The following is a 26,944-nucleotide window of genomic DNA, read 5'->3' on the forward strand; positions in this document are numbered from 1 at the left end:
TGTCGTGTGATTGATGCTCTTCGTCGAGGTTGAATATCTAAAGCTGGGTCGTCTGGGTCGCGAATGATGCCGATGGGACAAAGAGACACAATCCTTGTTTACTGCGATGACCGGGCAACGAGATAAGATAAGCGAGGTCGAGTCGCCCGATTAGATAAGCCGTGAGAATAGGGACGTGCACGTTGATGTCCCTGGCCCCCTGGCAGAAATCTGATCTCACCCCCACCAACTTTTTTTTTGCACGGTGCTCCCCGCTGAGACAAAGTCCCCAGTGGGGCCCGGCTACAGGTACGTACTGCATGTAGGCGCCGGGTCCGACCGATGGTGGGAGGACCTTGAGCTGGGAATTCACAGGTCCAGTCCAACTTCACGTCTCGTTTTGCTCACTTGGCTTAGTCGGTAATTATGGCGAGGCGCCCTTTCTGGAAGCTATCCGTTGTCAAGACTCAACAGCGGCACTGCACTAAGTACATACGGCCCGACTTGTCAGACAATTTTGTGTCTTTGTTCCTGAATGTGGCAGCATTACCTATCCCTCGGTCATTGGCTTTGAGTCAGACCATTAAAGTGTGTAGTCACCACAGGGGCGATCATTAGGTAGATTGACTGGTCAAGCCTAGGCAGAAAACATAGACCAAGTCTCTCACTGGAGTTGTTGTAGGCATGAGAAGAGCTACCCATGCCCGCTATGGCAGCTCTCTATTCCTTATACAGAGCTCTGTGTTCTTGCATGTAATAGCCCCTCGATCAAAGTTTTACTCAGGCTCGTAGGTCAAATACTTGAGGAGGGATGCACAGGCATCATCCGGCTCGTCAACCCCTCATTTCCCGTCAGTGAGTCATGGACGACAAGAAAGTCAGACAACGCGGACCAGTGCCGTCCAAGGCTGATCCCAATTCCTCCCGCATGACTGGTTGGAAAATTTGAACATGAAGCACTGGGCCCTTTGGGTGGATTGTGGTTGGATTAAGTTGAAAAAAATTTACGAATACACTACGGGCAGCACCGAACCTCCGAGGAGCCTTGAGCCCGCCTAGGCCGGAGCTCGAATACCTACCCTTTTTTCCTACGGGTTATTCCCAATCTGCTGGTTACCACACCTGAATCTGGATGACCCCTCCGAAAGCTACGTATCTGAGAAGGACACTTGACCTTGAGTCTTCCACTGTAAGGTCCTTGCAAGATATGCATCGGAGAGTAAAGCGTACCTACGCTTCCCACAGATAGGAAGGAGTCAACAGGTGACTCAACAATTCTCAAACAGAGCAACTGATGTCCAATGACTCTTTTGGATGACTGAAGTTACGGTGTGCTCAAGTGGCTGTTGGTCTTGAGACGTAGACTGATGAGTTGGCCCCTCGACTGCCCCTCGGTGATGCGCCTCGAACAGACGACCTTGCGAGCCGAGGCGAATCAGGAGACCGCCTACCTAATACGCATGCTGGAAGCCAGATGCCTGTGCAGGCAAGCGGTGGGCCGTACCCCGAGCTAATAGGGATGCTTTGTACGGATACAGATGCATTGGGTGATGGGAAACTGCAAAGTACAGATATGGCCAGTACCTACGGATACACTATGGAGTAGTGAGTGGGGTTACGTGAGAGGAATTTGCTTGGTGCTTGTCAAGGCTCAAGAGGCAGAACTCAGGAGTCAGGAGCTTGACCCTGTGGAGACCGCAATGCACAATCTTGAGGCCACAGCTGCGCCTCTCCCCATCTTCGAGTAGTAGCCTATGGGTTGCTCCCAGTTGGCACCTGGATTTGCCGCTGTTCATGGATGAAGCGTCAACGCTGCGTTGCGGTGTACGATGGATGGTGACCACCTCCCTATTCCGCTATGGTCAACCATTTGGATCAGCAAAACTACGACAAACAACTCTCGATACTGAGAAGAGCCTACGCAGTCACGGCAGTGTGTACGCCCAAGAGGTGTTCGGCGGGTCATGAGGGAAGGATTAGATATTGGATCTGCCACAATGGAGGAAGGATCAGCTTGTCCCCCCTCCCCCTCGATCTGGACCAGCCTGACGGGTGACGACAGATGGAGGGGTCAAAATCCATTACGGAGTGTGTGCCTGGAAGAAGAGCTTGGAATAGGTAGACGGGACAGTGAGGTGACACAGGTCGAGGGAGGGGCAGAAATGGTTTAATGAGGTCGACGTTGCTGCCACGGTTGCGTGCTGTGCTGTGCGTGCTGCCGCCTGCGAAAGGCACCTACCAGGTTCGAGGCGAAGAGGGGCGCGGTTGACTTGCAGTTGCTAACCTTTCCACACAGGGTCCTTTCCTCCACATTTTACTGACTTTATCCACTAAATGACGCCGTATCTCCAGCGGATTCTCAGCGCCTGCAGGGCAATTGTAGGAGCACCGGGGGGGGAGCAGACCGCGAAAAGGCGGTGACGGCGCGCCGGATGAGGGATAGCGCCGTCTCGCTACCCACTCTCAGCGAACCAGAGTACCAGGCCATGGCAGCAGTGGGCAGGCACGCAGGGCCGCAGATTCCCACACCTTGAGACCCCACCAAAACGGGAGACTTTCAACATGGAGAAGGAGGCACGGAGGAAAAAGTTTGGGCGACAAACGGCAACAGCCAGTAGGTACGTATCCCACACTACGTACCTACAGCGTAGCAGCCCACCAAAAAAAAAAAAAAAAAAGTTCGATTGGGTGCTCCACACCCAAGGACGGGGCGACTGGGGGAGCCATATTATTTTCGGAATCCCGGTGCCTCTCGTCCTCTTCCCTCTTTTTTTCCTCTCTTCCATCTCAACCATCAAAACCAATTTAACCCCACGAGACAACGAAGTCGCCCTACAACCTTGAAAAGGATCTAGAAACAAACACAAACTTTGTCGAGAATCATGTCCGCCGCTTTCGCTGAGCTGTAAACGCCCACTGCGGAGGTGCCCCTGCGCAGGCACCTCTGCAGTCCAGCAGCCCATCGAGACATTCAATCCATTCTGTTTCCCGACGAAGTTCAAACAGGCTTTCACTGTCCAGAGCCCTCATTGAGAGGACGTCTCTGGCCCATTGACGGAAGTCTGCATCGCTTTTCACTAGAATCGATCAACAAGCCCACTATTCACCGGGCTACGAGAAGCCTATTCGCTTGAAGAAAATATCTTCACCTCCACCTAATCCGACTACCACGACCCCTCCCTCTATCCGACCTAAGACACGATAATTCAGTCGCCCTAGACCTACCTACAAACAAGGCTCACCAAGAGAGCAAATTACATACAATACACAACTATACACATCGTTGGGCATTCGCACGGCATTGATTAGCGCCGGTTATCCAGACAAACTCCCACCCCTCCGAATACTACCATATTGGGTTTCAACCCCTGCCTAACCACCACCAACCATGTCACGCAACGTTCGCAACAAGGCTTCTTCGGCCTCGAGGAAAGCCGCCAAGCGTCGCGACTCTATTACCTCTTCGTCGTCCTTCGACCTGTCTGACGAAGGAGGATATTCTGCTGTCGAAGATATTAGTGATTCTTCTGACGATGACGAGGAAGATGTCGACGCGGCCGAGGAGGAACATATTCTCCACGAGGTGCTACCTACCCCCAGCATCCCGATTCCTCCCCGGCCGCCCATTGTCCAAGAAGAAGAGGATGATGACGATGATGATGATGACGACGAAGAAGAAGACGAAGAGGAGGAGCAGGAGCAAGAAGACGAAGATGATGGCGCAGCAGATATCGAGGATGCCGCCAGTTGGGATGGCATCATGTCAGAGGTTGACGAAAGTGCTGCTTCTGATCACCACCACCGTCCTGCGGAGCGCCACGTGCGCTTTGATGTTCCCTCGAGTGATTCCGACTCCACCGATACGGAAGATGATCATGCCGATTTCTTCCCCGACATCTTTGTCGATCAGAGCTCTCTCGATCCGGCCTTCCGTCGCGAGATTGAAAAAGATGATGAAAACGACGAGTCTGAAAACTCAAATTCATTCTGGGACTACCATGGCGATTATCATGGAGCCTATGGGTACGCCCCTGACGCAGACTCGGATATTGAGGCTGTCGTTCAGGAACTCGGCGATGATGATACGCCAATTGCTACTCCCATGACCACCGGCGAACTCTCCGAGATGCCCACTCCGGTCGCAGCGCTTGAGGAAACCCAAGAGCTAGACGGCTACGAGAGTGAGTTTGCTCTTTGTGACAAGAATCATGAGAATGTGTGATTGCTAATTCGCCCAACTAGCTGATGGTGATACCACTGAAGAAGATGAGCCGGAGCCAGTTGTCCGCCGCAAGATTAAGCGTCCCGAACCCTCCGCGGATCAGTGGGATGATTCTGACACGGATCATCCGGTCAAGGGCCATCGTGGACAGCCGCGTGTCGGCCGCTTCAACCTCGACAACTCTGAGCGGAAGCCCATTGCTGTTGTGAACCCCATCTCACGAAAGATGATGATCTTCACTCCCCATCGTCGCCGTCAGCTTGATCTGTCCCCCGAACAGTTCAACTTCCAATTTCTGGCCCCCATTGATGAGAACCAACCCTCTCCCATGATGAGCAGTTCTGCACAGATTATGATGAGTGCAATGTTCTCATCCAATACCTTTGGTGACTACCTCAACACTCAGGCCATGGGACCTACCGAGGCCTTCTTCCCCTTCCAGTCCGAACCTAATACTGCCGATGAGAGCTCGGATGTTGGATTCGATGAGGAGGAGGATGACGAGGTTGAAAAGTCTCTAAACATCAGCGACTTCATCGAGTTCGATGAGGGCCGGTCCTCTGCGGATGAAGACGAGGGCAACCAGTGGGACGCCGATCCCCTGAACTCTACCCCTGCTCGACCACGCACCGCTTCCAGCGATGTTGACCTCCACTCCCACATCAACGCCACCAACGTGGGAGCATTCCGTCGCGACCAGATCAACCAACGTCTCATTCTGAGCGACAAGGCCACGCAAGACTCCCTCGCCCTAAGCAGTCCATACAACTACACTGCCCTGCGTGGTCTCAAGTCAGATCGCTTCGAAACTGCAGCCGTTCCCTTGACGCCCCTTCGACGATCCAAGAAGCAGATGCGTGACGCAGCGCGCAGTCCTCTAGAGTCCATGTCACAAAAACGCAAGGCATCCAGTGAGATGCCCATGGGCCACAAGCGCCATCGCAGCATCTCGGATGTCAACTTGCTACACATCTAGCCGATGCCGTAGCGTTTGACTAATCCGGCATGTTTAATGCGACAAAAAACGGTTGAGGATGGCGTGGCAAGGTGTCCTCAAGTAATAGGCACCTGCCATCCCTGGCCTCATACACATTGGCTATCGGTGCCCTTCTTGTTTCCTTATGTTACACATTCTTACACTCCCCGTCGAATCGACGGGAATGACGGTAGACAAAAGCGCAAAAGTTATAGACCTTGAAAGCAAGTGTCTGAAGAGCGAACAAAGTCAGCCCCATACAACCGACCAATTCTTGTTGGTGGAAAGAGTCTCCCTCTCACGGTCTGCAGCGGCAACCTGTTTCCTAGTTTCGTATCAATGAAAATCATGATCTCCTACCTTGTGCCGTTACTGTGTGTCTGTCTTGCATTACCTATTCAATCCTGTGACGATACATTGGTCCGCGCTTGGGAGCCGTAACGATGGGTGAGATAAGACTAGATTTGCGTTTGCTCTGCATGAAGATATATCGAAAGACATCAAGTATGTACAAGAAGGAATTCATCATCCCGTCTTCTCAAGCCCGCCCCAACCTCACTGCAGTCGTCCCTTATTATAAATAACTCTTCCAATCCCCTCGCTCAGAAGCATTCCAGCCGGCCGATGCATTGACTCAGCTGTAAGCGGCAATGGCATTGTTGAACGCCGTATCAATCGGCTCAATCAGCGTCTTAGCGAAGGCCTGCAACGCCTCGGGGACCTTCTCAATGACAGCCGCGCTGAACTTGTCCGTCGCGCTCTGCTCCGACTTGAGGTTGAGCAGAATGACCGGGCTCAGCAGGAGCTTGTCAAACTTGGGCTTCGCGTCAACGACGGCGGTGAGCGTGGTCTGCACGCCGCTCGACAGCTTCTGCGTCGCCTGCGCCACCCCGATGGCCTCGAGGGCGCTGAGCGGCTCCGAGTCTTCGGCGACCTTGGTGGCCTCGTTGATCTTGATGAGGAGCTTGGTGGAGTCGATGATGATGGGGAGCGTGCCAAAGAGGCCGCCATCCCAGGACGACACGGTGTCGCCCAGCTCCGTGTTCTGGGCCGCGATCTCATCCATAGCGGCCACGATGGCGGCGCCGTCGGCGAGGACTGAGGTGGCGAAGAGGCCGAGGAGGGAGAACTTGAGAAGCATGTTGTCTGTGGTCGAGGTCTCTGTGGACTATCACAGCCGAGAGCTTTGCTTGAGTATTGAGAAAAGTATGGATCTGAATCTGGATCTAAGACTGCTGATTGACCGAGACACCATTCTGAATATCGCGACCTCCACCAGCTCTTTATACTCATTGCTCGTACGATTCCAGAACATCATCGTTGTTCTCATCACATCAACTACATTTTAGCTTGCATGTTGGCTCATGTTCCTCCGCCTATCACACCTATTCAATATCTAGCGACCTTCCATCAAGGTAATATTCCCCCGCAAACACCATCGGTCAAGGACACTCAATTACCACATCAAGAATTAGGCGACGTAGGATCGTGCCGTCACAATCCTGGAAGCCAGAAAGCTTCACATGCCCCCTCGGCCGAGAACCCCATGTGCTCATCTACCCAACGTGCCTCAGCTCCCCCCCCCAGAACAAACACCTACCCGTGTCGTCCCCATCACGAACACATGCTCAGCCAGCAGTTCACGACACCTCCAAGCCGAGGAGCGCAGGGATCTTACCCCAGATTCCGCTCTTCCTCCCCCCTGAACACCCCCGCTGATCTGCCCTCTTTCCCCTCATGCAAGCCTTGCAAGGTGCCTGCCGATGTGACTTGCCCGACACGAGAGGAGGTGCGCAAACGCCCGCCATTGGACGGCGTAAACACAGTCCGGCTCCGGCATTGGCCTTTTTTCTCGCGACTCGGGGCGGCTGGCTGACTGTGAGGGCGGCCGGGCGTCATGGTTGGTGCGAGTTGGCGGGCTTTTAGCCTTTTTGGACCTGAGCCAATGGTTCCTCCGAGCTTTTACTTCGTCTAATGAGGCGGTTGACATTGGAGGATGCGATGGCAGGTTTGTCATTTCCTTCTGTTCTGACGAAATATGTGAAGGGCAGTTGAGATTCGGGTGGCTGAGGGCGGCAGCCTATATTCATACACTTTGAGGACTTTGTCACACCAATTGGCAAAGTCTAAAGACAACATCGATCGAGATAAATTACCAGTTACATGACCAGCTCCATTTCGCCTTTCCAACTCCGATCTTTCCGCAATCTCGTAAACTTGGGGGTCTTCGTCTACTATACAGTTATGTTCATCTTTGTGAGCATACTTCAACCCAAACAGTCCTTCAAGTGATGCCAAATTCGCCCTTGAACGTCTGGTATTTTCATACCTCAGCTGTTACTCAACGCACAGCCAGGCAGAAGAGATCACAAGGAATGAACTCAATCGAATTGACAAAGAAGTGACAATGTCAAGTCTAATTCTAGAGAGTATGGCAATTGTGGGAACACGAGAGCAGGTTGCGTCATTGAGTTGTCAGTCACACTTGATCAGAATGGTCCGAGATACCTACCGTCAACACATGCCCCAATAGATTGATGGTAACTGACAAGAAAGACACCAGATAGCAATGAAATCAATTCTATGTGACCCCTCCCAAGGAAGACGCAGAGACCAAAGCCATATTCCAAGATCCTATACGCCTAATTACCACATAGTTCTCCATCTTCTGCAAGACCAATTGAATTAGGGTGTGTGTAAGCAGCTGCAATTGGGAAACTGTTGCAATGCATACCACAGACCCACTAATTGACAGTCAAAACAAAGCAAGTCTAGCCACCCTGACCCTCTAAACTTCATTCAAATGGAATACCATTCATTGTCTATCAAAAGGATACGGACGATTGCCAAGGGAATCAAAAATCGAATCGACCGAGCTGGGACTCGAACCCAGAACCTTTGCCACCGGAAAGCAACGCGCTGCCATTGCGCCACCCGGCCGTATCCTTTGTTTTCCGATAAAAGCCGGGGTCGACTGACTGGACAAGAAGCCCTGTACGCGCGAAGGAAGGGCCTGTCTGGCCTCTCCGTCGGCGATGCGAGAGCTAGAAGCCCTTGATGCTGTAGCGATAGCCTCTGGTATCTGAGCGGTGTAAGTTCGAAGTCCCAGTGAAGAAGGCTTGAGGGGTGATGGCTGCGGGTGCTTGAAGGCTGTTTCAATGTCCGTCCGGCCGGAACAGGGTGGGTCCGAAGTAGTTTAGATATGGCCAAAATCGATGCCTGCCTGCTTCAAATCATTAGACGGTGCATCGAAATACCATGAGCCTTTCAGTCGTGGAGGGTCACCAGGTATTACTACACTTCCAACGCTCTTGGCAGGCAGAAAACCTTTACCCACATCACGCATCATCATCAAAGTTTTTTTTCATTGAGTACTGAAACAAAGGGGGCTAATATGGGGGTCAATATGTGAACAGTCAAGATTCTCAGTCTCTCAAGTGCCTTGAAGAACCTTCCGCCTGAGCTCGGAATGCGACTGGTTTAGGCATGGACGCATTGGCGCTCCGCTGAGCGCCATCAACAGGAATGCCCTCGCACCGTCGGGATAATCTTCCATCTTCCTTCACTTAACAAAAAACCATCCAATGTCTGCAATAAGACATCATCTATAGGTATACAAAAAATGCCGCGCGCGAAAACTTTCAATTCAGACTAAGGAAGCCTGGAAACAAAAGCGCGCAGATTATCTACTTGCCGTGTTCCCGAAGAAACAACACTTACATTATTCAGGGTCAGCAAACTTCGCCGGATCGCCTAGTAACCGTCTATTCAGGATGCCAAGTGCCGTGTTCCTGAAAGACAGCTCGGGCAGTTGCGGGCGGGAACGAACTCTCTTCTCTATCGGATGGACGTTGCGAAGAGAGCCATGGCTGTCTTGTTGGTAAACTCATCAATTCCCAAGGCCCTCCTCTCTACTCATTTCTGCGAAATTCCACCGAAAGGTACCACTTCTCCGCACTCCCCTCAAAAAGTCCGCAATAACAGTTTATGCGTATGCGCCGTGCCTTCAAGTGGGCGATGGTTGCGGGCAAAGTCCACTAATTAGGCTTTTTAACTCGGCTTCTTGCGAGCCTAACCAGGTTGCGAGGGGGACAGTCTGCTGTCAATGCCGAAAAAGGGGGCATCTTAGTTTCCCTGAGGAGTCATGTTTCTCTCTGGGTTTTGCTGACGCTCAAGGGAGGCTGGTCTTGTCAGCAGGGGCCTGGAAGCACTTTGTCCCCCCCTCACGTTAGAATTTCTCGCCTGCCAACTCTGACGCTCAGGAGCTTGCAACTTGGTGCAGTCCGGCAGTCGCAGTTTGGTAGGTGAGTGATCGCCTCCTCATAGCGTAACATTCCTGGCTGGTAATCTGCTTAAGATAGCCTTATGACTCGCAGATCTCTCACGTAGGAAGTTGTAGACGACTTGGCGTTGCTTGAGGTCCAGGGCCGATGGGCAAGGGGTTCTGCCCCGTAGCGCACCCAGAATAAAGACCCCGGCCGCCGAGCCGGAGATCTCGTCCTCAACTAGTGGCCGGATTGCTCAAGACTTGGGGGCGCCGCCATGGCGCGCCGTGGCGTTCCGGAGCACCGGTTCACTCATACCCACCATCCCGATCTTTCGCGGTTCCAACATCCAAACTGACGGCTTGGCACTGCAATCAGCGCTTGGTGTCGCCCTGATTATGATAGCTCGATGACTCGAGAATAACCCAAATTCCCAAATCGCTCTTTGCTTGAACTCTGCACAAAGTGCCGGTTCTCGTATCTCTCTAAGAATTTAGAGTATTGGTTCCCTCTGAGCTTCTCGCCTTCTTGCTGCGCGAACGCCCGAACCCCCAGACAGGGTTTGTCGCAGGTTTCGCGAGTTGTGACCACGTCCACAACCGTCCGCACCGGAAGCAGAGCGGCTCAAGAACTTGCGACGTTTCACCCGCGTGGATCCCACCAAGCTTGTCTTGCTTTCGTACCTGGAGAGCCTCAGCAACGCTTGTTTCGCTCCAGGGATCACCCTCGGCTTATTTTCAACGATGGCAACTTGCAGTTGGTCGTGTGCAAAGAGAAGAACGGGGTACCACGTTAGCTCCCGTGGTTCCGGCCAACGGTTAGCCTCCGCAGACCGCAAGGATTATGGGAGGATGGCTTGGAAGCTATGATCGCCGGGTCATCAGCGTCGGATCATTGACATCTCTCTGTCAGCGACAAGGATCACATCGTCGTCGGGCTGAGGCCGAGTTGTGGTATTTGTAGTCGCAAGGCCGCCCATCTGGCCTTGACGCTGCATCGTCCGGTCTCTGCTCGCCTTGTCTCATCATTCATATCATCGTGCTGGTCACTCGTTTCTTTCAATCTTGTCTAATCCAAATACTGTCCTTTATTCAAAAACCGCGAGACTACCTGCACTTCCGCTTTCACAGGCCGATAAACAAACATCCCAAGTAATTACTTCAAGATGCGCGCTTCAATCACTGCCGCCACGGCGCTGCTCGCCGCTTTGGTTTCTGCTCATGGCAACATCGTCTCGCCTCCTGCCCGTGGTGTCGGCGCCGCAATGTCTGCAGCGTGTGGACAAGCGAACGTGAAGGCCGTGACGGCCGATCCTACCATTCCCCTGGAAGACTTCACCAACCCTCCTGCAACATGTAAGCAAGCCTATGGTACATGAGCGAATGACCCAAGTTACTAAAACTCCACCCAAGGCCAACTTGATCTATGCAGAGGAGCCAAGTTCGAGGACAACAAGGCCAATGTCCAGACCTTCAAGGCTGGACAGGTCGTCAACATGAAGGCCGAGATCCCGATCCCCCACGAGGGCCCCATGAATGTCTCCATTGTCGATACCGCAACCAACAAGGTTATCGGACAACCCCTCATCGTCTTCGACAGCTACGCCGACGAGAACCTCGCGGCACTGCCCAAGAACAACACCGACTTTGACATCACCATGCCCTCCAACCTGCCCGCGGGCACCTGCGCTCAGGCTGGCCAGTGCGTCGTTCAATGGTTCTGGGTTGGCACTGCGGCGAAGCAGACATACGAAAGTTGTGTAGACTTTGTTATGGCTTGAGCGATTAGAGTATTGTCGCCTAGGTAGTTATAGAGCAATGGGAGGTCTTTTGAGCGCGTTTGAGCACGTAGATCAGCATCGCATCCCTGTGAATGCTGCACCATTTTGAAGAGCTTTTTTTTTTATTTCACCCTAATTGTCCATGACAAGGAATGCGAAACACTTTATTTCCCCTTGATGTAACAAAGCTTCGTGGCACCACTAGTGTGTGATGACTTTGTCATGGACGATCAGTCACTCATGTTTAAAAATGACATCAAGACGTCCAATCCCCAAGTAATAGGTCGAGCGGCATATTTTCCATGAAGTCTATGGAGGACTCATTGAGCAGCATCCGCAGGCTTGGGTCCGCAGCATCGTCATCAAAAGCTGGTTGACTTTCACTATAGAAGGCAAAGTCATTCTCACTCGGCAGATCAGCAAAGTTCTGGGTCGGCGCAACAAAGTGGGACGCCGCCGGTCTCGCTTCAGCCTCATCTAACATTTGAGGAACCACGGATTGGAAGTAGGCTTGATCCAATCCCAAGTCCAATTGCGGTAGAAACTGGAACTGGTTGTGGATGCGCTCCAGCATCTCCAGACATCGTTTCGCCGATCTGCTCTTCTGCGCCAAGGTCTTTAAGCAGGCGCGTGACTTGGAGACTGAGTGCTGCCATGCAAGTCTGTCGGTTTGGTCTGTGGAAGTGCTTTTGGTGAGATAGTTTGCTTCCAGGACTAGAGTGGCCTGGAAAAGAAAGTATGTCGCGTACCACACGATACCCTGGTGTAGAGAAACTTCATTCGCCATACAGAAAGTAGCAATATCATGAATGCTTTGCATAGCAACGTTCAGGCACTTCTCTTCCGCCTTCACTTTGGTGGGCAGGTAGCTGTGGTGTTGCTGACTGCCGCGCCAGAGGAGAATGCGAAGGTTCTGCTCTTTCCAGAGTACGACCGCTCGAGGCGCCCGGAACCACGATGGGCAGTCGGTCTGGGTGAAATATGCGGGCAAAGCTTGTTCCCAGCAGTTCAGATCTCGGTCCATTGTTTCGGCCACTCTGTATCCGACTTTTGTTCCGGCGGTTTTTGCCAGTAGAAACTCATGATACACAGCATCAGCAATTTTGGCTAGCTTTGCTTGGGCGATAATTGCTGAGTAGGTAGTTGGGTAATTGACCGGTGGCGGAACCGGTGCCTTGAGAGGCAGTTCCTAGAAGAAATGAGCAAAGAGGAATCAAAAGGACCGAAACTTAGGAAGACAACACACCTTATCGTCGATATTTCGAGGAATCCGGGTATCTATGAAATCTTCTGACATCGCGGGTGGCCTCCCTGTGGTGATGTTAAAACCACTCTCGAAACAGTAGATAGTCCAGAAGAGCTGCCGTCGCCGCTCATGTCCTAAAGTATCTTCTAACCCTGGAGGTTCGCGATGAAGACCTAAACCCAACGCCATTCTGTACGCTAAACCGCTAAAGTTGTAGCCAGTATTGGTTCTATCTCTCTTCTGGAGGTAGTTGCTCATAAGCAAAAAGGCCTGAACTGTCTCGATGGTGCCGGACTCAAGCATCTGAAGAGACAGACTGGACCGCGCTGCGCTGTAGTAGCTCGACTGCAGATGCTCTGACTCGGTGCTAGAGAGCCAGTGGCCGATGGCTAAAACCATTTGATAGACGACACGCCATGGTGAGTTCGTGGGCCGTTGACGACGCCCTGCTTCAACCCTTTCTCTGAAAATCCGCTCGTGAAGAACCGGGTAGGAGGTATTGTAGAGTAGGAAGTAGGCATCGATCAACCGACCAGCGATATATGACGATGGCAGATCGAAAGGCTCAGGTACCGCGAAACCGGCTGAACTGGATGATCTACGTTGTCTTTTACGATGCGATGTGTGGTGGTGAGTGGCTGGATGCGCAACGTGGATCACGGAGTCGATCTCCCCAAGCAACTGGGAACCGGAACTGCTCCCTAAGAGTTGACGTTAGGCATCGCTCATCGGTCAACTGTCTTCCGCAGATCAATCCAGAACATGGCTTACCTAAGTAACCAGAGTCATGGGTTGGCAGCATGGCCATTCCGTCATTCTCGTGGGCAGAAGATTTGAACTCTGGCGATAGCGACCCTTCGTGCCATTCGTAGCTGTGAGGTGTAGCTTCATCCGAGTCTCCCGGCGGGGAATGTAACGAGCCGCTGCCACCATCATCCTCATTTCCTACTGACTCCTGCTGGATCTGTGTCTCTTCAAGGGCTGAGTTGATGTCGAGCTCCGAGTTCAAGGACCTGATGAGACTCTGGAGCTGCTTGCATCGGAGTTCGGCGGCATCGAGATTCTTCCGGGTCAGAGGCGTCCGATCAGGGGGCTTCTCAAAGCTGCACGTCTTGCCTGCTTTGGCGCAATATGAACATGGGTCGTTGGCTGCGCTGCCTCTCATGCATCGGCTTTTGCGCTTCTGGCAGTTGACGCAGGCCCTGACGGTGGTTGAATTGGGACATCGGCGGCTGGAGTCCGGCATACTTCGTTCTTCAACGTTCAGTCCCTGTCATGAATGGTCCATGTGGAACATCGGGGATCAGAGGGCCGTGATTGAGCTCAAATACAGTTTATTGTATCTGCAGAAATCCCCCAAGGCTGCGTGGGACATCTCAGGTCTCTTTGGAGAGTTTTAAGATATTATCCAACTTGCATACGCCTCATCAGACAAGTTGTCACACTCCGAACTTTTGCTTTACCCCTCAAGACGTTGTCCTCGGAGCACAGTCGCCCGATGTGCGCCACTCAAAAGCCACAAACGCGGAATGAATTGCGGGGGAGCTTAGTGGGGAATACAGCTGGCTTCACAGACCACTCCAAGAGAGATGGACATTGCCAAGAGTCCTAATGATGGCCCCATCTATATCGGCAAAGTGCTTCCGTCTCCCAATATCATAGTACGCCAATATTGTCCGTGAACTGGGGAGAGTGCGCGAAGATGGCTGCGTAGATCAAATAGTGCCAGGCATGTTAAACTCGCCGAAGTGCGACCCAAATTTTGCCATCTTCCTTGTCACGATTCTTACACTGGGAAAGTAATCTGTTGACGATGAGAAACTGTTGGGGCGGGAACATGCAGAGTGTTTTACATATTTTTGATTAATATTAATTATTGCTTGATATTTGAAGTCTAAAGTCAAGACTCTAAGAAAAACAAGGAAATTCCCCTCTATCACTAAAACGCCACGCCATCTTTCTAATGTTGAGATATGAAACCATAACGAAGGTGGTTACTAGATTCGCTTATGCAGGGATAATGATCAAATCAATGATAGTGCAGTAGCTGAGAGGTGCAGTCGCGCCGGAGAAGGCGTAGATGTGCTGGCCAGAGCCAGTGTTGCCGTCGCCGACCTTGCTCGCCTGGCGGATGCAGAACTGGTAGGCCTTGCCATTGGACTTCATGAAGACCTGGGAGTTGCCGTTGGCGAGAGTGGTGTAGGAGAAGATCTTCATGGCGCTGCTCTTGTTGTTGGACCAGTAGAGCAAGCTGTAAGTGGACGAAGTGTCGATGTAGTAGTAGGCGTTGTGAGTGACAGAGTAGAGGCTGCCGTCTGCGGCCACAATGAAAGTCTCACGGCTGCCCTGCTTGTACCAGTTGTCGGTCATGTGGGTGGCATCGTCGGACAGGGCGTACTGGGAGTTGGGGTTGACGATGGGGTTGAGGCTGAGGTAGCCGATGGTACCAGTAGGAGCGCTGGCGGCGACGTTGATGGTGGTAGTAGAAGTGACAGTCTGGACGACGATGACGGTGCTGGTGGCTGCAGTGGTGGTGCTCAAAGCCGCGCCGCTGGTGATAGTCTGGACAGTGGTAGCGGAGGCGGTCATGGTGCTGGTTACGGGGGTGGCGAGCAGAGAGCAAGCAGAAGAGACGACATCGGCTGGAGATAGCAGTTAGTATCAAGCGGGTTGAGACAGAGGAGAATGAAACATACCAGAGAATCCGGAAAGACCAGCGGGGGTACCATCGCGGCGAGCCTTTCTAAGAGTGGTGGTGTTGGAAGGAGTGACATCGGGAAGGGCAACAACATCGACGAAGTTTCCGTCATCATCCTTGGTACCGTTGACGAGAGGCTCATCGCGGGCCCAGAGACCACGTCTGACCTTGATGGAGTGGTCGAGGGGAGTGGGATCATCGTGGAGGCAAGTAGTGGTGGGACGGGGAGGCAGGTCACGCTTGAGATGCTTGGTGACGGCAACCAGCTGGGTGGTGGTGCTGTAAGAAGTGGTCAAGGGAGTGACAGTCGAGACGACCGTGGTGGCAGGGATGGTAGTGAAGTCAGTCTCTGTGGCGGTGGTGACCGGGGTCGTGTAGCCGAGGAGAGAAGAGCAGTAAGGCTGAAGGCTGGAGGTGACAATGGCAGAGCTGGCACTGGCGACGGCGCAGGGGATTCTGGGCTTGCCGGCATCCGTGGCGTTGGTGTAGGAGAAGCTGTAAGAGATAGTGTAGTGGTCACTGCCGCGCCATTGGCCGTTGTTGACGGCATAGCTGTTGTCCCAGGACTTGGAGTACAAGGAGCAGTACTGTCCCTCGGGAACTCCATTCTTCAAGACGAAGAAGGTGTTGAAGAACTGGCAAGTCTGAGCAGGGGCGTTCGCGGGAGGGTGAGCAACGTTGTACTCGGACTGAGCGGTACAAGCAGCAGCGCAGAGCTTAGGATCGAAGGGGCCGTCGGTGAAGATCTTGGAACCCAGGAAAGTGTCGTATCCAGCGCAGTCGAGGGGAGCGTTGATGGAGTTATCTCCCAAGTAGACGGCGGAGCTGTAACCGGCCTGGTCATCGGCACGCTGGGCAACGTAGCCGTTGGATCCGGCAATCACAACCTCGAACTGGTTGCGCCATTGGCCGCGGTTGGTCGCGGTGTTCTCGTAGACGGGACCACCCCAGAAGACACACTTGATGACATTGGTGCTAGCCGGGTTGGGGCAGGCATCGGCGGGTTCCTAGATGGGGTCAGAGTCTGGTTGCTTGTGTTGATAAGGTTTAAGACTTACAACAGAGGGATCACGCTCGAAGTAGATGTTGAAAGCAACACAGCCGTTGATGGCATCGCACTTGGAAGCGCAAGCCTGAGTGTCGTAGCTAGTGAGGGTAGTGTAACCCATGTAGCCATAGGCGCTGCTAGATCCCTGCAGGTTCTTGAAGGTGTTGAAGTAACCAGAGGGAGTGGCAGCATTGTTGGCAGCCGACGAGAGATCTGTGTCGCTCAGGAAAGCGGCCGAAGTGTCGGGGTTCGAGACGGGGCCGTATCCGACGGGCTGAATCTCGCAAGCGGAGCGCTCAACGAGACGCTTCTTCTCCGACTTGACAGGCGCAGTCTCCTGAGGAAGCGGGCTGGCCTTGACCTCGGCGACGACACTGGCGGCAGCAGCGTTGGCATCGTAAGGAACGATGGTCGGGGTAGCACCAACGGGGACGGTGGTGTGAGGCGGCTCGGGAGCATCGTCAATGACCTGCCAGACAAGGTCTTGGGCCTTGGCGAGCGCGACAAAGGCGCTGATGATAGGAGCAGAGCGCATTTTGAATGATCTCTGTCGAACTGGAGAAGTCGATCGAAAGAATGAGCTTTCAAGGATCGGAGCTCAAGGTATTAAGAGAGTGAAGAGGAGCGAAGAGGCTTGAGTTGACTGATGAGATATTTTGTCGATAATGGCGGATATTTCAGTTCCTTATGTACTCATCCCACGACGCCTCTGACCTCGCAGTCTAGCCAAAGCTTTTTACTCTTCCGTTCGCCAATACCGCACTTGCGACGACAACAGTGCGCAGCTCTCTCCACGGCTTGCTTCATCTTCACGATGCATACAATAGTGTTGATGCTGAGTGCTCATTTCCACATCACGCGGCCGGCAAGAAGCGGTGGACAACTAGGCCCGGAGCTGGACCACGGAGCTTGTCGGATTGGAAGTCCAATTCGACCGCGGCATACAGCCGACTGCGCAGGGGCTAATTAGGGGCCCTATTTACGATTATCGTAGCCAGCCTAACCTACGGTTAGAACCTCCTTTTTATACTTACTACGTAGATATTTATATAGTTTAATTAATCTCTTCGTTAACTACGGTTCAAACTAACTACCCTATAATAAGGATACTAATATTAATTAGTAGTTAAATTCTATTATTATAAATTAGTAAGGTATTTTATTATATAAAAAAGACGACCTCTTAATACTACACGGGATAAGAGATTTATAATAATTAACCTTATAAAAATAGACGAAAAAGGAGGCGATTCTCGAATACCGCACGGAATTAAGTAATTATAGCCTTTTACTATTTACGAGAGGTCGACGTTTACTATATTAAACTACGTTAATTAATAGAACCGCTTAAGTAACTAGCTTTTTACCGTCGCCCCGAGTAGCTTTTTTATTAAACGACTTTTCTACGGCCGGCCTGCGATTAGAAATTAACTAAGTAATAAAAGGGATCGCTAGTAAGCGATAATTACCTAACCGTAATTAAGCTACGAAAAAGACTACCTAAAAGATATAAAATAGGGTACCGAGAGGCCGCAAAAGATAAGATCTCTAAGGTATCTAACCCCACTATATATAAGTAATAAGTAAGCATTTTTAGTAATTTCCTTAAAATATACGATCTTATAAAAAAGAGGGCTTAACTTTGTTAATTATACTTAACGGCCTATACGGTTCTTAATAGCTTATATAGCTCCTCTACGAGCCGCCCGGCGTTTACTTTTAACTATTTTTACGGAATACCGCCCTAAAGGAGTATACGGGATAGCGGAAATCAGTAACTAGTAAAGATCCCGAGACTAATTACTATATCTTCCTACGGTAATATAAACGTCTACCGCTACTATTATTAAAAGGAACTACTAAAACCTACCCTTTTTTACTAAATAAAAAGGAGGATCTTAGTAAGTATAATAGCTAGTAATTTAGAAAGGTAGTAATAATCGCTAAAAATAGTATAAACGAGAGTAGTAGCGAGACGGTAAGAAGAAGTGAGAATCTCCTAGACCCTAATAAATTCGTTAAGTAGTAAAAGCACGGATTTATTATAACTAACGTGCGGATTAGATATATCCCCGTTAAGATTAAATACGTTAATAACTACTAATACGGGCATAAACTAGAGCACGCCCCTTAGCGAGTTAGGGTAAAGAAGAAGAGGACGAAACCCGATCCTAAATAAAATCCTAATCCCTTATAAGTAAGTAAATATTAACCCGGATTATTAAGGAACGTAAATATATAGAATTGCGGATTAGCCTAACGGCGAGTAAATTAAAGTAGTATTAATCTATTTAACTAAGGTTTATAAGAAAAAGGGGCTATAGGGGTAACCCCTATTTTATAAAATCGCAAACGACCTTAGCTACTAACTAGACAAATAATTCGTAAGCACAAGCCTAGGAATTGTAAAAGTAGTTAATAGATTCCTTTATAGGCGAGGGGTATTACTAGCGTAATTATAATTATAAGAGCTATACGAAATACTAGTAATAATAATTATAAAGGAGGAATTCGTACTATAGAACTAGGCATAGGTCGATAGAGCGTATAATTACTTTAACGAATTTAAAAAAAGGGTAAACGACCTAGATTTCCTCCTTATAATTATTAACAGAAATCTATCGTTATAAAAGGATATACTAAGGTAAAATATAGTGCTAGAAGTACGATAATTAATAATTTTACTTATTTCGATCTATAACTCGTTACCGCTACTAATACGAAATTTAGTACCGATCGGCTAATAAGAAAGGAGGTAGACGACCCGAAGTTATTAATAATACGTAGCGACGTAGGGATCGTATATAAATACCGAAAATCTAATAGTAAATACGAGGTAATTTATAAACCTTAAAAAGATCTTCCTAAAAGAGAAATTATACTCTAGGGGGAAGTATAAGGTCTTATAAAAAACCCTAACGATATTTTACGATTATTATAAAAAAGTTAGAATTAGGGAATACTAATACTATTTAGTAATTAATATCGTACTCGTAAGCAAAGCTTTTAATTATTATTACGAAGCGGTACGTAATCTCGATCGAAACGACTTTCTTAGTATAATTAACGTAATCCGAAGCCGCTTTAAAACTTATAATAGGAACTTAGAGCTCTTATCTAAGCTATGAGCGATTTCTTTTATATTTATAGCTAAGATAATAAAGGGTAAATCGCGAGTAGAGATCCTTAAAGAGCTTATTAATTAAATTAATAAGCTAGCGAAAACCTAGCTAAATAAGGGGATAAACGAGCGGAAAGTCGGATATCTCTATATTATAGTTTAGTATATATTAGAAATAAAAATCACCCTATACTAAGTACTTAAAAACTATAAGACGCTCTACTCGAGGCTAAGATCTAGTTTTAATATTAAGGTAAAAATACCGTGCTAAACCTACCTCTAAGTATACGACGGCCCTTATTAATAATATTAAGTTAATCGAACGTATAATAAGAAAGGAAAAGAGGCTAAATACGGCAATCGTTAATAAGGAGGCCTAGATTCGTTAAATAAATAGAGATTTAACTTATAAATAGGGTAATAAAAAAAGTAATATTATATTTATAAAAAGGATAGATATTAGTTAAATAACTACTCTAAAGAAGAGCGTGCTAAATTGTATAAATAATATAAAAAGTCGAGGGTAGTAAATAGTAAAACTAGCCCTCGTTAGTTTAACTAATTCCTAATTATATATAAGGGCAGATCCGGGGGTACGGAACTTAGTAATAGTAGCTAAAGTAATAGCTTAAAGTATATACCCCCTATAAGAGATTCGGAAAATAAAAAAGATCTTACCTCTTATATTAATAAATTAGATTATAACGAAATCGACGATATTAACTACTCTTTTTTCGCCCCGTTAGCCTCTAAAGGATATACGAGGCTAAATAAATAGAGGGTAATAAAAGCTCTTAATAAGTAGGCTTTTATTTACGGATAGTAAAAGAAGGTCCTTTAGATAATAAATATAAAAGCGGCTAAAAGGGCGAATCTAATAGGGCCAAAGCCTATTCTCTTAATAATTAAGGAGAAGATACTATCTCTCTCGATATTTAAAAAAAAGGAATATAGTACTAAGTAAATCTAAGGGTAGCTAGAGGGGTCCTTTTTATACTACTTAGATCCTTTAAATACTAAGCTTATATAAGCATTCTACGCGAGCAGAAAGTACGGCCTAAATAATTTCTATAAGATTATCCTAAATACTAAGGTATCGTAATAGTTAACTAAAAAAAAAGGGTAATTCTAAGTACTATAAAAAATCGCGCTAGTAATACTTAATATATTAACGGCGGGTATTACGAGGATTAGTTTCGGCCTAAGCAAAGAAATCGTCGCCCTAAGTATAATAAAAATAGAGACGTACTTTAGAACGATAACTTTTTATATTTTACCCGTTAATACCCCATTTCTCTTATATTTAAAAAATATAAATTAACTAAGTATTATATTTAATAATACGAAGAATAGAATCTCTAGTAGTAAGTACTTTAAAATAGTCGAACGATAATAGGGGTATACGTTTATAAAGCTTATTAACGATACGAAGTTAATTAATTACTTAATAGAAAGTGAGCTTAGAAAACTATACTAGAGATTTAGGTACTCGTTAGTTACGAGGCTATATAACCTCTTAAAGTAATTAAGTAATAATAATATCGAAATAGGGGCGCTAGAGTAGTTAACAAAAGTATATTACTAATATTAGATAAATGCGTAGAGCCTACGCAAATTTAAATTTAAATTGCGTAATAAGCTTAACTTTAACTAAGAAATCGTCGTCGACATTTTCTATTTAAATAGTTAGCTAGTACTATATATAATTAATATAGCTATATCTTTTTAAATAGGGTAATTCCTCTAGGATTTATAAGTAAAAATAGTATGGGCAGCCCTACGAAAAAGCTAGATCGATATATACTAGGGACCGCTAGACAGTATTAAAACCGACGCTAGTACTAGCTTTAAGTTAATAGAATTTAGGGATAATATAACGGCCTATAATATATAACTAAAAGTCGTACCCGTTAAAGCGCACTATAGTATTAGAAAGGTAGAAAGGGTATACTAATAGTTAAAAAGGGCGTTTAGAATTATTAAAAAGGAAAATCCGGATTTTATTAACGACGAATGCTTCTAAATAGTACTTAAATACTATAATAATACTATAGGGCCTAACGGACTTATATTAACGCTATTAGTATTTAGAGTATATTTAAAAACGACCTTAGCCTCGCTACCGTTGCTAAGTATAAGCTAACGAGCCCGAGTACTTAAAAAAGTAATGCGGGTACTGCGCGAGGTAAGCGTAAAAAGGTAAGTTAATAAGGTAATTACTACGCGCAATGGGCCCGATATAAGGGATAATCTAAATATATTACTAAATTCGGATATACGAATATAGCGCGAAATTACCTAATAATAAACTAGGCTATATAAGTTAATTTCTATTAACGAGCGCTCTTATATAGTCGTAAGAGATCGTAACTAGCTACTTAAAGTATTAATTATAATAGTTAGACCGTACTATATAAATCCTAACGAGGTAATTTCTAACTTATAAAAAGAAGAAGAGCTAGGGGAAACTATATAACCCGTAGTAAAGGCATAGGAAATTATCCTTAATAAAATCGTCATAGTAATACTAATAGACGACGAGGAAGAGGAAATTACTAAAAGGGCACTAATACTACTAGTAAAACGTCGTAAAAAACTATAATAGTAAGCCCTAACGCGGCAATTTATTACTAGTAACGAGGTAATTAATACCTTTTATATAGTAAAAAAGAAAGCCGATTTCGAGCTAGTAATTAAACTACGTAAAGAAGGCGTAATTATAACTACTAAAAAGCTATATAAGGGATTAGATCTTATCGAAGTAAATACTCTTTGCAATCGAGGGGTTTATTAATTTATTTTATACAACTTAAAAAAATATATAAACCTCTATATATTTAAATTACGAATAGTTCGTAAGATTAAAGAGAAAGGAATACTCTAGCCGTATAAGAAGTCTAGATACGTAATTTAGGGGTACGGCGACGTTAAAAAGGCGACGCTATTTATATAATTACTTATTATATAGCACTATAGCTAACGATTAATAATAGTATTAATAGCATTACTACGGAAGAAGGGATACGAGATTTAGAAGCGTAATATTACTTAGGCCTATACTTAATTAGCCATAGGGCTTATAAGGAAAATCCTGGCCTATCTACCGAAGGAAATGGCCAGTAAGTACTTAAAAAGCACGATTATTAAAGTGCTTAAGCCACTATATAGGCTCGTAGAATCGGGCACTTATTAATAGGCTACTTACTACGATTTTTATATTAATTAATTATTAATAGTTACCTCTACGTACGACCCGTACTTATTAGTCGCAGAGTACGAAAGTAACTAATTTAAAATCGTTAGAATATAAACCGACGATATATTAGGCCTATTTAATATTAACTTTATAAAAAAAAAGGATAAGGAGCTCTAAAAAGCGGGCTTCGTAACGAAGCTAAAAAAGGTCCTTATAATAAATACCCCCCTAGTATTTAATAACGGGATTTTTATAATTAAAAAGGAAACCGTCGTTTTTTAATAAAAGGGGTAGGGCGAGAAGATTAACCTCGTCGATTTAAATATAATTAACGTTAAAAAGTAGTATAAAGCTAAGCTTATGCGAGGGGTATATATTACGAGTATTTATTAACTTAAGGCGATTTTTAACTATATTAGGGTAGTATAGGCTATAGATCTAACCGAACGAGACGTCGAAGTACTTAATAAGTAGCTTAAGTAATAGTAAATAAATCTCGATCGAGGTCTCGTTTACTACCTAATCGACCTTACGATTAGTAAGCTCTACGTCTTTATTAATAAGTTATTTACGAATAATAACGACCTTACTTTATAATTAGGGTATATTATTATCCTAGCTAATAAGAGTATAAGCGAGAGCGAATTTACTATATATAGTAATATAATTTACTATTTATTAACTAAAAGTAAGTAAATAACGAGAAGTATACTAGTATTAGAAGTTTATAATATAATTAACGGCGTTAACCTCTCCTACGCAATTTTAATAATACTAAGGAAGATTACTAATCGAATTAGCCTTTTACTTATTTTAATAGTTATTTATACCGATTCCTACTTATTATATAAATACCTCGTTAAATTAGGAACGACGAAGAAAAAGAGGCTTATAATCGATATTATAGCCCTTAGGTAATTATATAAAAGGCGCGAGATACTTAAGATCCGTTAAATTAATAATAAAAATAACCTCGTAAACGCTTTTATAAAAGTAGTACTAAATAAGGGATTAGAGTAATTCGTAAGTAGTAAAAAAGTTACTATATAAATAAAGGGATAGGTTATATAAAAAAAGTAAAAAAAAGGGGAAAAAGGAGACGACTTAGTAGACGGGCCCGAGGTCGAATTATACTTCTAACCGCAGTAGTTAAATTAATAAAAAAAAGAGAAAGTTAGTATCGGATTAGAAGTCTAATTCGACCGCGGTATATAGCTAACTACGTAGGGGCTAATTAGGGGCCCTATTTATGATTATCGTAGCTAGCCTAACCTACGGTTAGAACCTCCTTTTTATATTTACTACGCAGATATTTATATAGTTTAATTAATCTCTTCGTTAACTACGGTTCGAACTAACTACCCTGTAATAGGGATACTAACAGAGCTGTACCTTGGGATTGGGAAAGGCGGCCGTATCTTGGTCGCTCTAAAGGCCCTTGCTCCCCTGCTAGACAGCATTTCCAGACTGTTGGTAACAGATTCTGGACCCCTAAGGCCGCACAGATGGCTGTATTGGGCTTGAGTCGCTGGTGTTCTTGGGTCAGGTCGATGATAGATCCACGTGGGTTGAGCGTGGAGCCGCCTTGCCCGTTGCTTGATTGAGGAATTCAGCTCGCAACGGGAGTTGTAGCTGAGAGTCCACGGACCCAAAACAGCAGATTTTACCTAGCTCAACCCCTCGTGCCTGGTGGAGATCCCCAGCTTGCGTAGGAGTCTGGACTCGGATATGCAGGGGTTGACAGCAGGGGTAACGGGCGGCTGACGATCAATAGTCCAGCAAAGTGGTGAGAGACCGCTTGTTGACCTATGATGTTGCTTCGGCAGATGAGAAAATTTGAGGGACAGTCCCTGACTACTCTGCATCGTAAGGCGCTAAGCGAGTAGACGCCATGCTTTTGATATGTTAGTCCTACGGTGTTACCGACGGAACGGACGACGAGGATGCGCTGTGCTCCTGAGTCCTATCGCATGTCGCCGATCAATCTATTGAGCAGCTAAGACCAAAATAAGCTTCCTGGGAAACCCAAAAAGATGGGAAAGCGATTATCGATGTGGTCCCACACAAGTGGATGCCGGGGAGAAGTCTGGAACAAAGAAGTGCACAGCATAACATGCCTAGGAAACATTACGCGATCTTCCCGCTCGGATTTTCCCATGAGTATTCGGAGGCATCCAAATTTTCCGGTGCTTCTCGACTAGAGTAAGATTCGATTGAGCTGATCAGGTGAATTTCAGCTTCGGATATATTACTGTTTGTGCCACAAGCTTCACTATTATCAGATTCTCGGCCAGGAGTTGGCCTTTAGGAAAGAAAATGCCTCAAAGCATCTCAAGACATGTGTTCATATCGTCAGTTGACAGGGTGCTTCCGGTCTTGCTCTTCGATGAACCCTCATCTAAGTACATCGAAACTTACTACATTTCCGATCTTACACATAAGGCCATCTGAATTCTAAAACTTTGCTCAAGACTGAACTGTTGCGATGATGAAGCAGAAGCCATGCATCAATATTACCACAGCAGTTGCCAGTCAAAACCGCAATGTGCGAAGAAGCGAAAAAGTAGAAGTGAAGTTATCATGAGGTCCAGAAAGGGCAAGGTCCGCGCCGATCGTGGCGCCGGTCTACACTAGACTGCCGCGAAAGCGAGTACGGAAGAAATTTTGCCGATCTCGACTCTGATTGCACAGATGATGAGTCGATGCCAGGTACTAGCGCCACTAGCGACAGTCCGGCTGAGCACTTGTGCCCAAGTAGGACTGGACCCCAGTGTTCCTGGCTTCATGGGCTTGAGGGCGTCGCCATCTTCGGGAGGCCGCGCGGTCGCTTCCGTCACATCCGCTTTCACAAAAGCCATGTTGAAGTCGCCTACTTCCGCCTCCTGAACGGTTTCGCAGCTTTTCTCGCTAAAGTTTGAACGACTCTGATCTCGCTTCACATACAATTATTACCTACGAAGGACAGCAGACAGCATGCCACTATTGCTCGCATGTATGTAAGAACGTGAACGACTTCGAGGGAAAGCACCGGAACGAGCCGACTTACCTCCCTTACCTTTGCTTCATGATTTTGTACGAAATTTTGCTGTTCCCTTTCAGTGCACGAGCCCAGATAGAACGCCGAGCTCGGCACCCACTCCCGCCCTTCGCCGTTTCGACTTGGCAGCCTAGAATCTCGTGGCTTGAACTGTCAAGCCACAACGCCTGATGAATAACGCAATGAGGAATAGACGCAGTTCCATCGGCAGGGGCGACAATATTGTGGCTTGCTGTCAGAGTGCTGAGCCAGAGAGACTATGAAGTACGACGGACAAAAGCCTCCAGTCTGTTGTATGCCGCGCGTATCGAACGGCATCTCGATGATGAAGGATTAATCCAAAATAGGTGAGGTTTTCACAAATAACATAACGCTCGAAAAGGGCCAGTGCGCGCAGCATTGCATTTTGTGACTTCCCAAATTGCATGCCTGGTGTCCAAAGTCGCCATGTTGCGGTGTGGCTTGGATCACAGGCAGAATCAGATAATGAGGCATTAAGGGGTTAACGATAATTACCATAGAACAAATTGGTTTTATCGCCTAGGAAATATGTGTTTTAGGGGAGTCCCTCATTAACTTCCCAATGGAATACTTCTTTTCTGTAAGCCCATGAGGTGTATCGGGCCATAACTTAGCCTCTTCAATCTACCATCATCTAGCAAATTAAGCAATATTCGATTTTGGAGAAACGTGAATAAAATATCGTAACACTACGAGATTATTTTCTGGATATGGCCCTCCGCATCTTATGTATGTTCCTAGACGTGAAGGGAAAAGTGTGCCGCCTTCTCCTCCTGCAAAGACTTCTTTAAGTCAAAGCACCCACTTTTGGGCACCCCCCCCTTTTGGGCACCCCAACAAAACATAGCATCCAAACATCAACACCAACCACAATTAATTAATTAACTACCTTCTACTACTATAATAATATAATTAAAATTCTCCCTAAGTAATTCGACCCCTATAAGTCGATTAGGACTAACTAGACGGTCGCTAAAGTCCTCTTAAGCTTTTTATACGTTCTAAATATTTATAAACCTAGTATTTAGGTCTAGATATATAGTCTTTTTTTTTTAGGCCTTATGCGCTTAATCCTAGCCTTAAGAACTCGAACTTAGTACCGAGATATAGCTAATTAGTAGGCCTACTCCCTAAAAGCTTTTTTTACTTTTTAAAATAATAATTATTGAGTATTATTATTTAGACTAAGCTTTATAAATAGCTTTAAATAATCGCAGAGCTCGCTAGCCTTCTTAGGAATTAACTAGTTAATAATAGAGGTCGCTAATACTTAGTTAAGTAGTCTACTAGTATTACTAGTCGTCTGCCTAGCTTCTGTGCCCCTTTTAAATAGTATGACTTATATAAGTAGGACT

At 46.7% G+C, this 26,944-nt stretch overlaps 10 protein-coding genes and 1 non-coding gene across 11 annotated transcripts; 6 read left to right on the plus strand and 5 right to left on the minus strand.

Annotated features, from left to right (window-relative positions):
- Positions 1-37: 37 nt before the first annotated feature.
- CLUP02_04748 (uncharacterized protein) lies at positions 38-909 on the minus strand (the record flags this gene model as incomplete). The annotated part of the gene is made up of 5 exons (XM_049283759.1): positions 38-340; positions 476-510; positions 561-646; positions 760-820; positions 873-909. 5 exons carry the CDS (start codon positions 907-909, stop codon positions 38-40), a joined length of 522 nt encoding a protein of 173 aa, XP_049140902.1.
- A 202-nt stretch (positions 910-1,111) lies between these two features.
- On the plus strand, positions 1,112-3,012 carry CLUP02_04749 (uncharacterized protein; the record flags this gene model as incomplete). Its single annotated transcript, XM_049283760.1, has 13 exons — positions 1,112-1,168; positions 1,229-1,242; positions 1,304-1,472; positions 1,551-1,726; positions 1,784-1,803; positions 1,859-1,940; positions 1,987-2,031; positions 2,124-2,221; positions 2,332-2,358; positions 2,447-2,593; positions 2,684-2,724; positions 2,807-2,863; positions 2,935-3,012. 13 exons carry the CDS (start codon positions 1,112-1,114, stop codon positions 3,010-3,012), a joined length of 1,011 nt encoding a protein of 336 aa, XP_049140903.1.
- Positions 3,013-3,367: 355 nt separating this feature from the next.
- CLUP02_04750 (uncharacterized protein) lies at positions 3,368-5,177 on the plus strand (the record flags this gene model as incomplete). Its single annotated transcript, XM_049283761.1, has 2 exons — positions 3,368-4,160; positions 4,222-5,177. 2 exons carry the CDS (start codon positions 3,368-3,370, stop codon positions 5,175-5,177), a joined length of 1,749 nt encoding a protein of 582 aa, XP_049140904.1.
- A 634-nt stretch (positions 5,178-5,811) lies between these two features.
- Positions 5,812-6,318, minus strand: CLUP02_04751 (uncharacterized protein; the record flags this gene model as incomplete). Its single annotated transcript, XM_049283762.1, has 1 exon — positions 5,812-6,318. The coding sequence occupies one exon, from the start codon at positions 6,316-6,318 to the stop codon at positions 5,812-5,814; it is 507 nt and encodes a 168-aa protein (XP_049140905.1).
- Positions 6,319-6,432: 114 nt separating this feature from the next.
- On the plus strand, positions 6,433-6,896 carry CLUP02_04752 (uncharacterized protein; the record flags this gene model as incomplete). Its single annotated transcript, XM_049283763.1, has 2 exons — positions 6,433-6,781; positions 6,814-6,896. Coding segments are annotated over 2 exons (432 nt in total), but the record flags the coding sequence as incomplete, so codon positions are not given.
- Positions 6,897-8,045: 1,149 nt separating this feature from the next.
- On the minus strand, positions 8,046-8,117 carry CLUP02_tRNA108. The gene has a single exon. It is a non-coding gene; the product is annotated as a tRNA-Arg (tRNA).
- A 2,490-nt stretch (positions 8,118-10,607) lies between these two features.
- CLUP02_04753 (uncharacterized protein) lies at positions 10,608-11,222 on the plus strand (the record flags this gene model as incomplete). Its single annotated transcript, XM_049283764.1, has 2 exons — positions 10,608-10,797; positions 10,855-11,222. The coding sequence occupies 2 exons, from the start codon at positions 10,608-10,610 to the stop codon at positions 11,220-11,222; spliced, it is 558 nt and encodes a 185-aa protein (XP_049140907.1).
- A 164-nt stretch (positions 11,223-11,386) lies between these two features.
- CLUP02_04754 (uncharacterized protein) lies at positions 11,387-13,714 on the minus strand (the record flags this gene model as incomplete). The annotated part of the gene is made up of 4 exons (XM_049283765.1): positions 11,387-11,423; positions 11,486-12,411; positions 12,469-13,169; positions 13,240-13,714. 4 exons carry the CDS (start codon positions 13,712-13,714, stop codon positions 11,387-11,389), a joined length of 2,139 nt encoding a protein of 712 aa, XP_049140908.1.
- A 761-nt stretch (positions 13,715-14,475) lies between these two features.
- On the minus strand, positions 14,476-17,021 carry CLUP02_04755 (uncharacterized protein; the record flags this gene model as incomplete). Its single annotated transcript, XM_049283766.1, has 5 exons — positions 14,476-14,865; positions 15,070-15,110; positions 15,165-16,173; positions 16,225-16,704; positions 16,929-17,021. The coding sequence occupies 5 exons, from the start codon at positions 17,019-17,021 to the stop codon at positions 14,476-14,478; spliced, it is 2,013 nt and encodes a 670-aa protein (XP_049140909.1).
- A 7-nt stretch (positions 17,022-17,028) lies between these two features.
- On the plus strand, positions 17,029-17,184 carry CLUP02_04756 (uncharacterized protein; the record flags this gene model as incomplete). The annotated part of the gene is made up of 1 exon (XM_049283767.1): positions 17,029-17,184. One exon carries the CDS (start codon positions 17,029-17,031, stop codon positions 17,182-17,184), a length of 156 nt encoding a protein of 51 aa, XP_049140910.1.
- A 3,325-nt stretch (positions 17,185-20,509) lies between these two features.
- CLUP02_04757 (uncharacterized protein) lies at positions 20,510-20,656 on the plus strand (the record flags this gene model as incomplete). The annotated part of the gene is made up of 1 exon (XM_049283768.1): positions 20,510-20,656. A coding segment is annotated over one exon (147 nt), but the record flags the coding sequence as incomplete, so codon positions are not given.
- Positions 20,657-26,944: the final 6,288 nt, after the last annotated feature.

This window comes from Colletotrichum lupini, chromosome 3, assembly GCF_023278565.1.
Source record: "Colletotrichum lupini chromosome 3, complete sequence".
NCBI classification, from domain to species: domain Eukaryota; kingdom Fungi; phylum Ascomycota; class Sordariomycetes; order Glomerellales; family Glomerellaceae; genus Colletotrichum; species Colletotrichum lupini.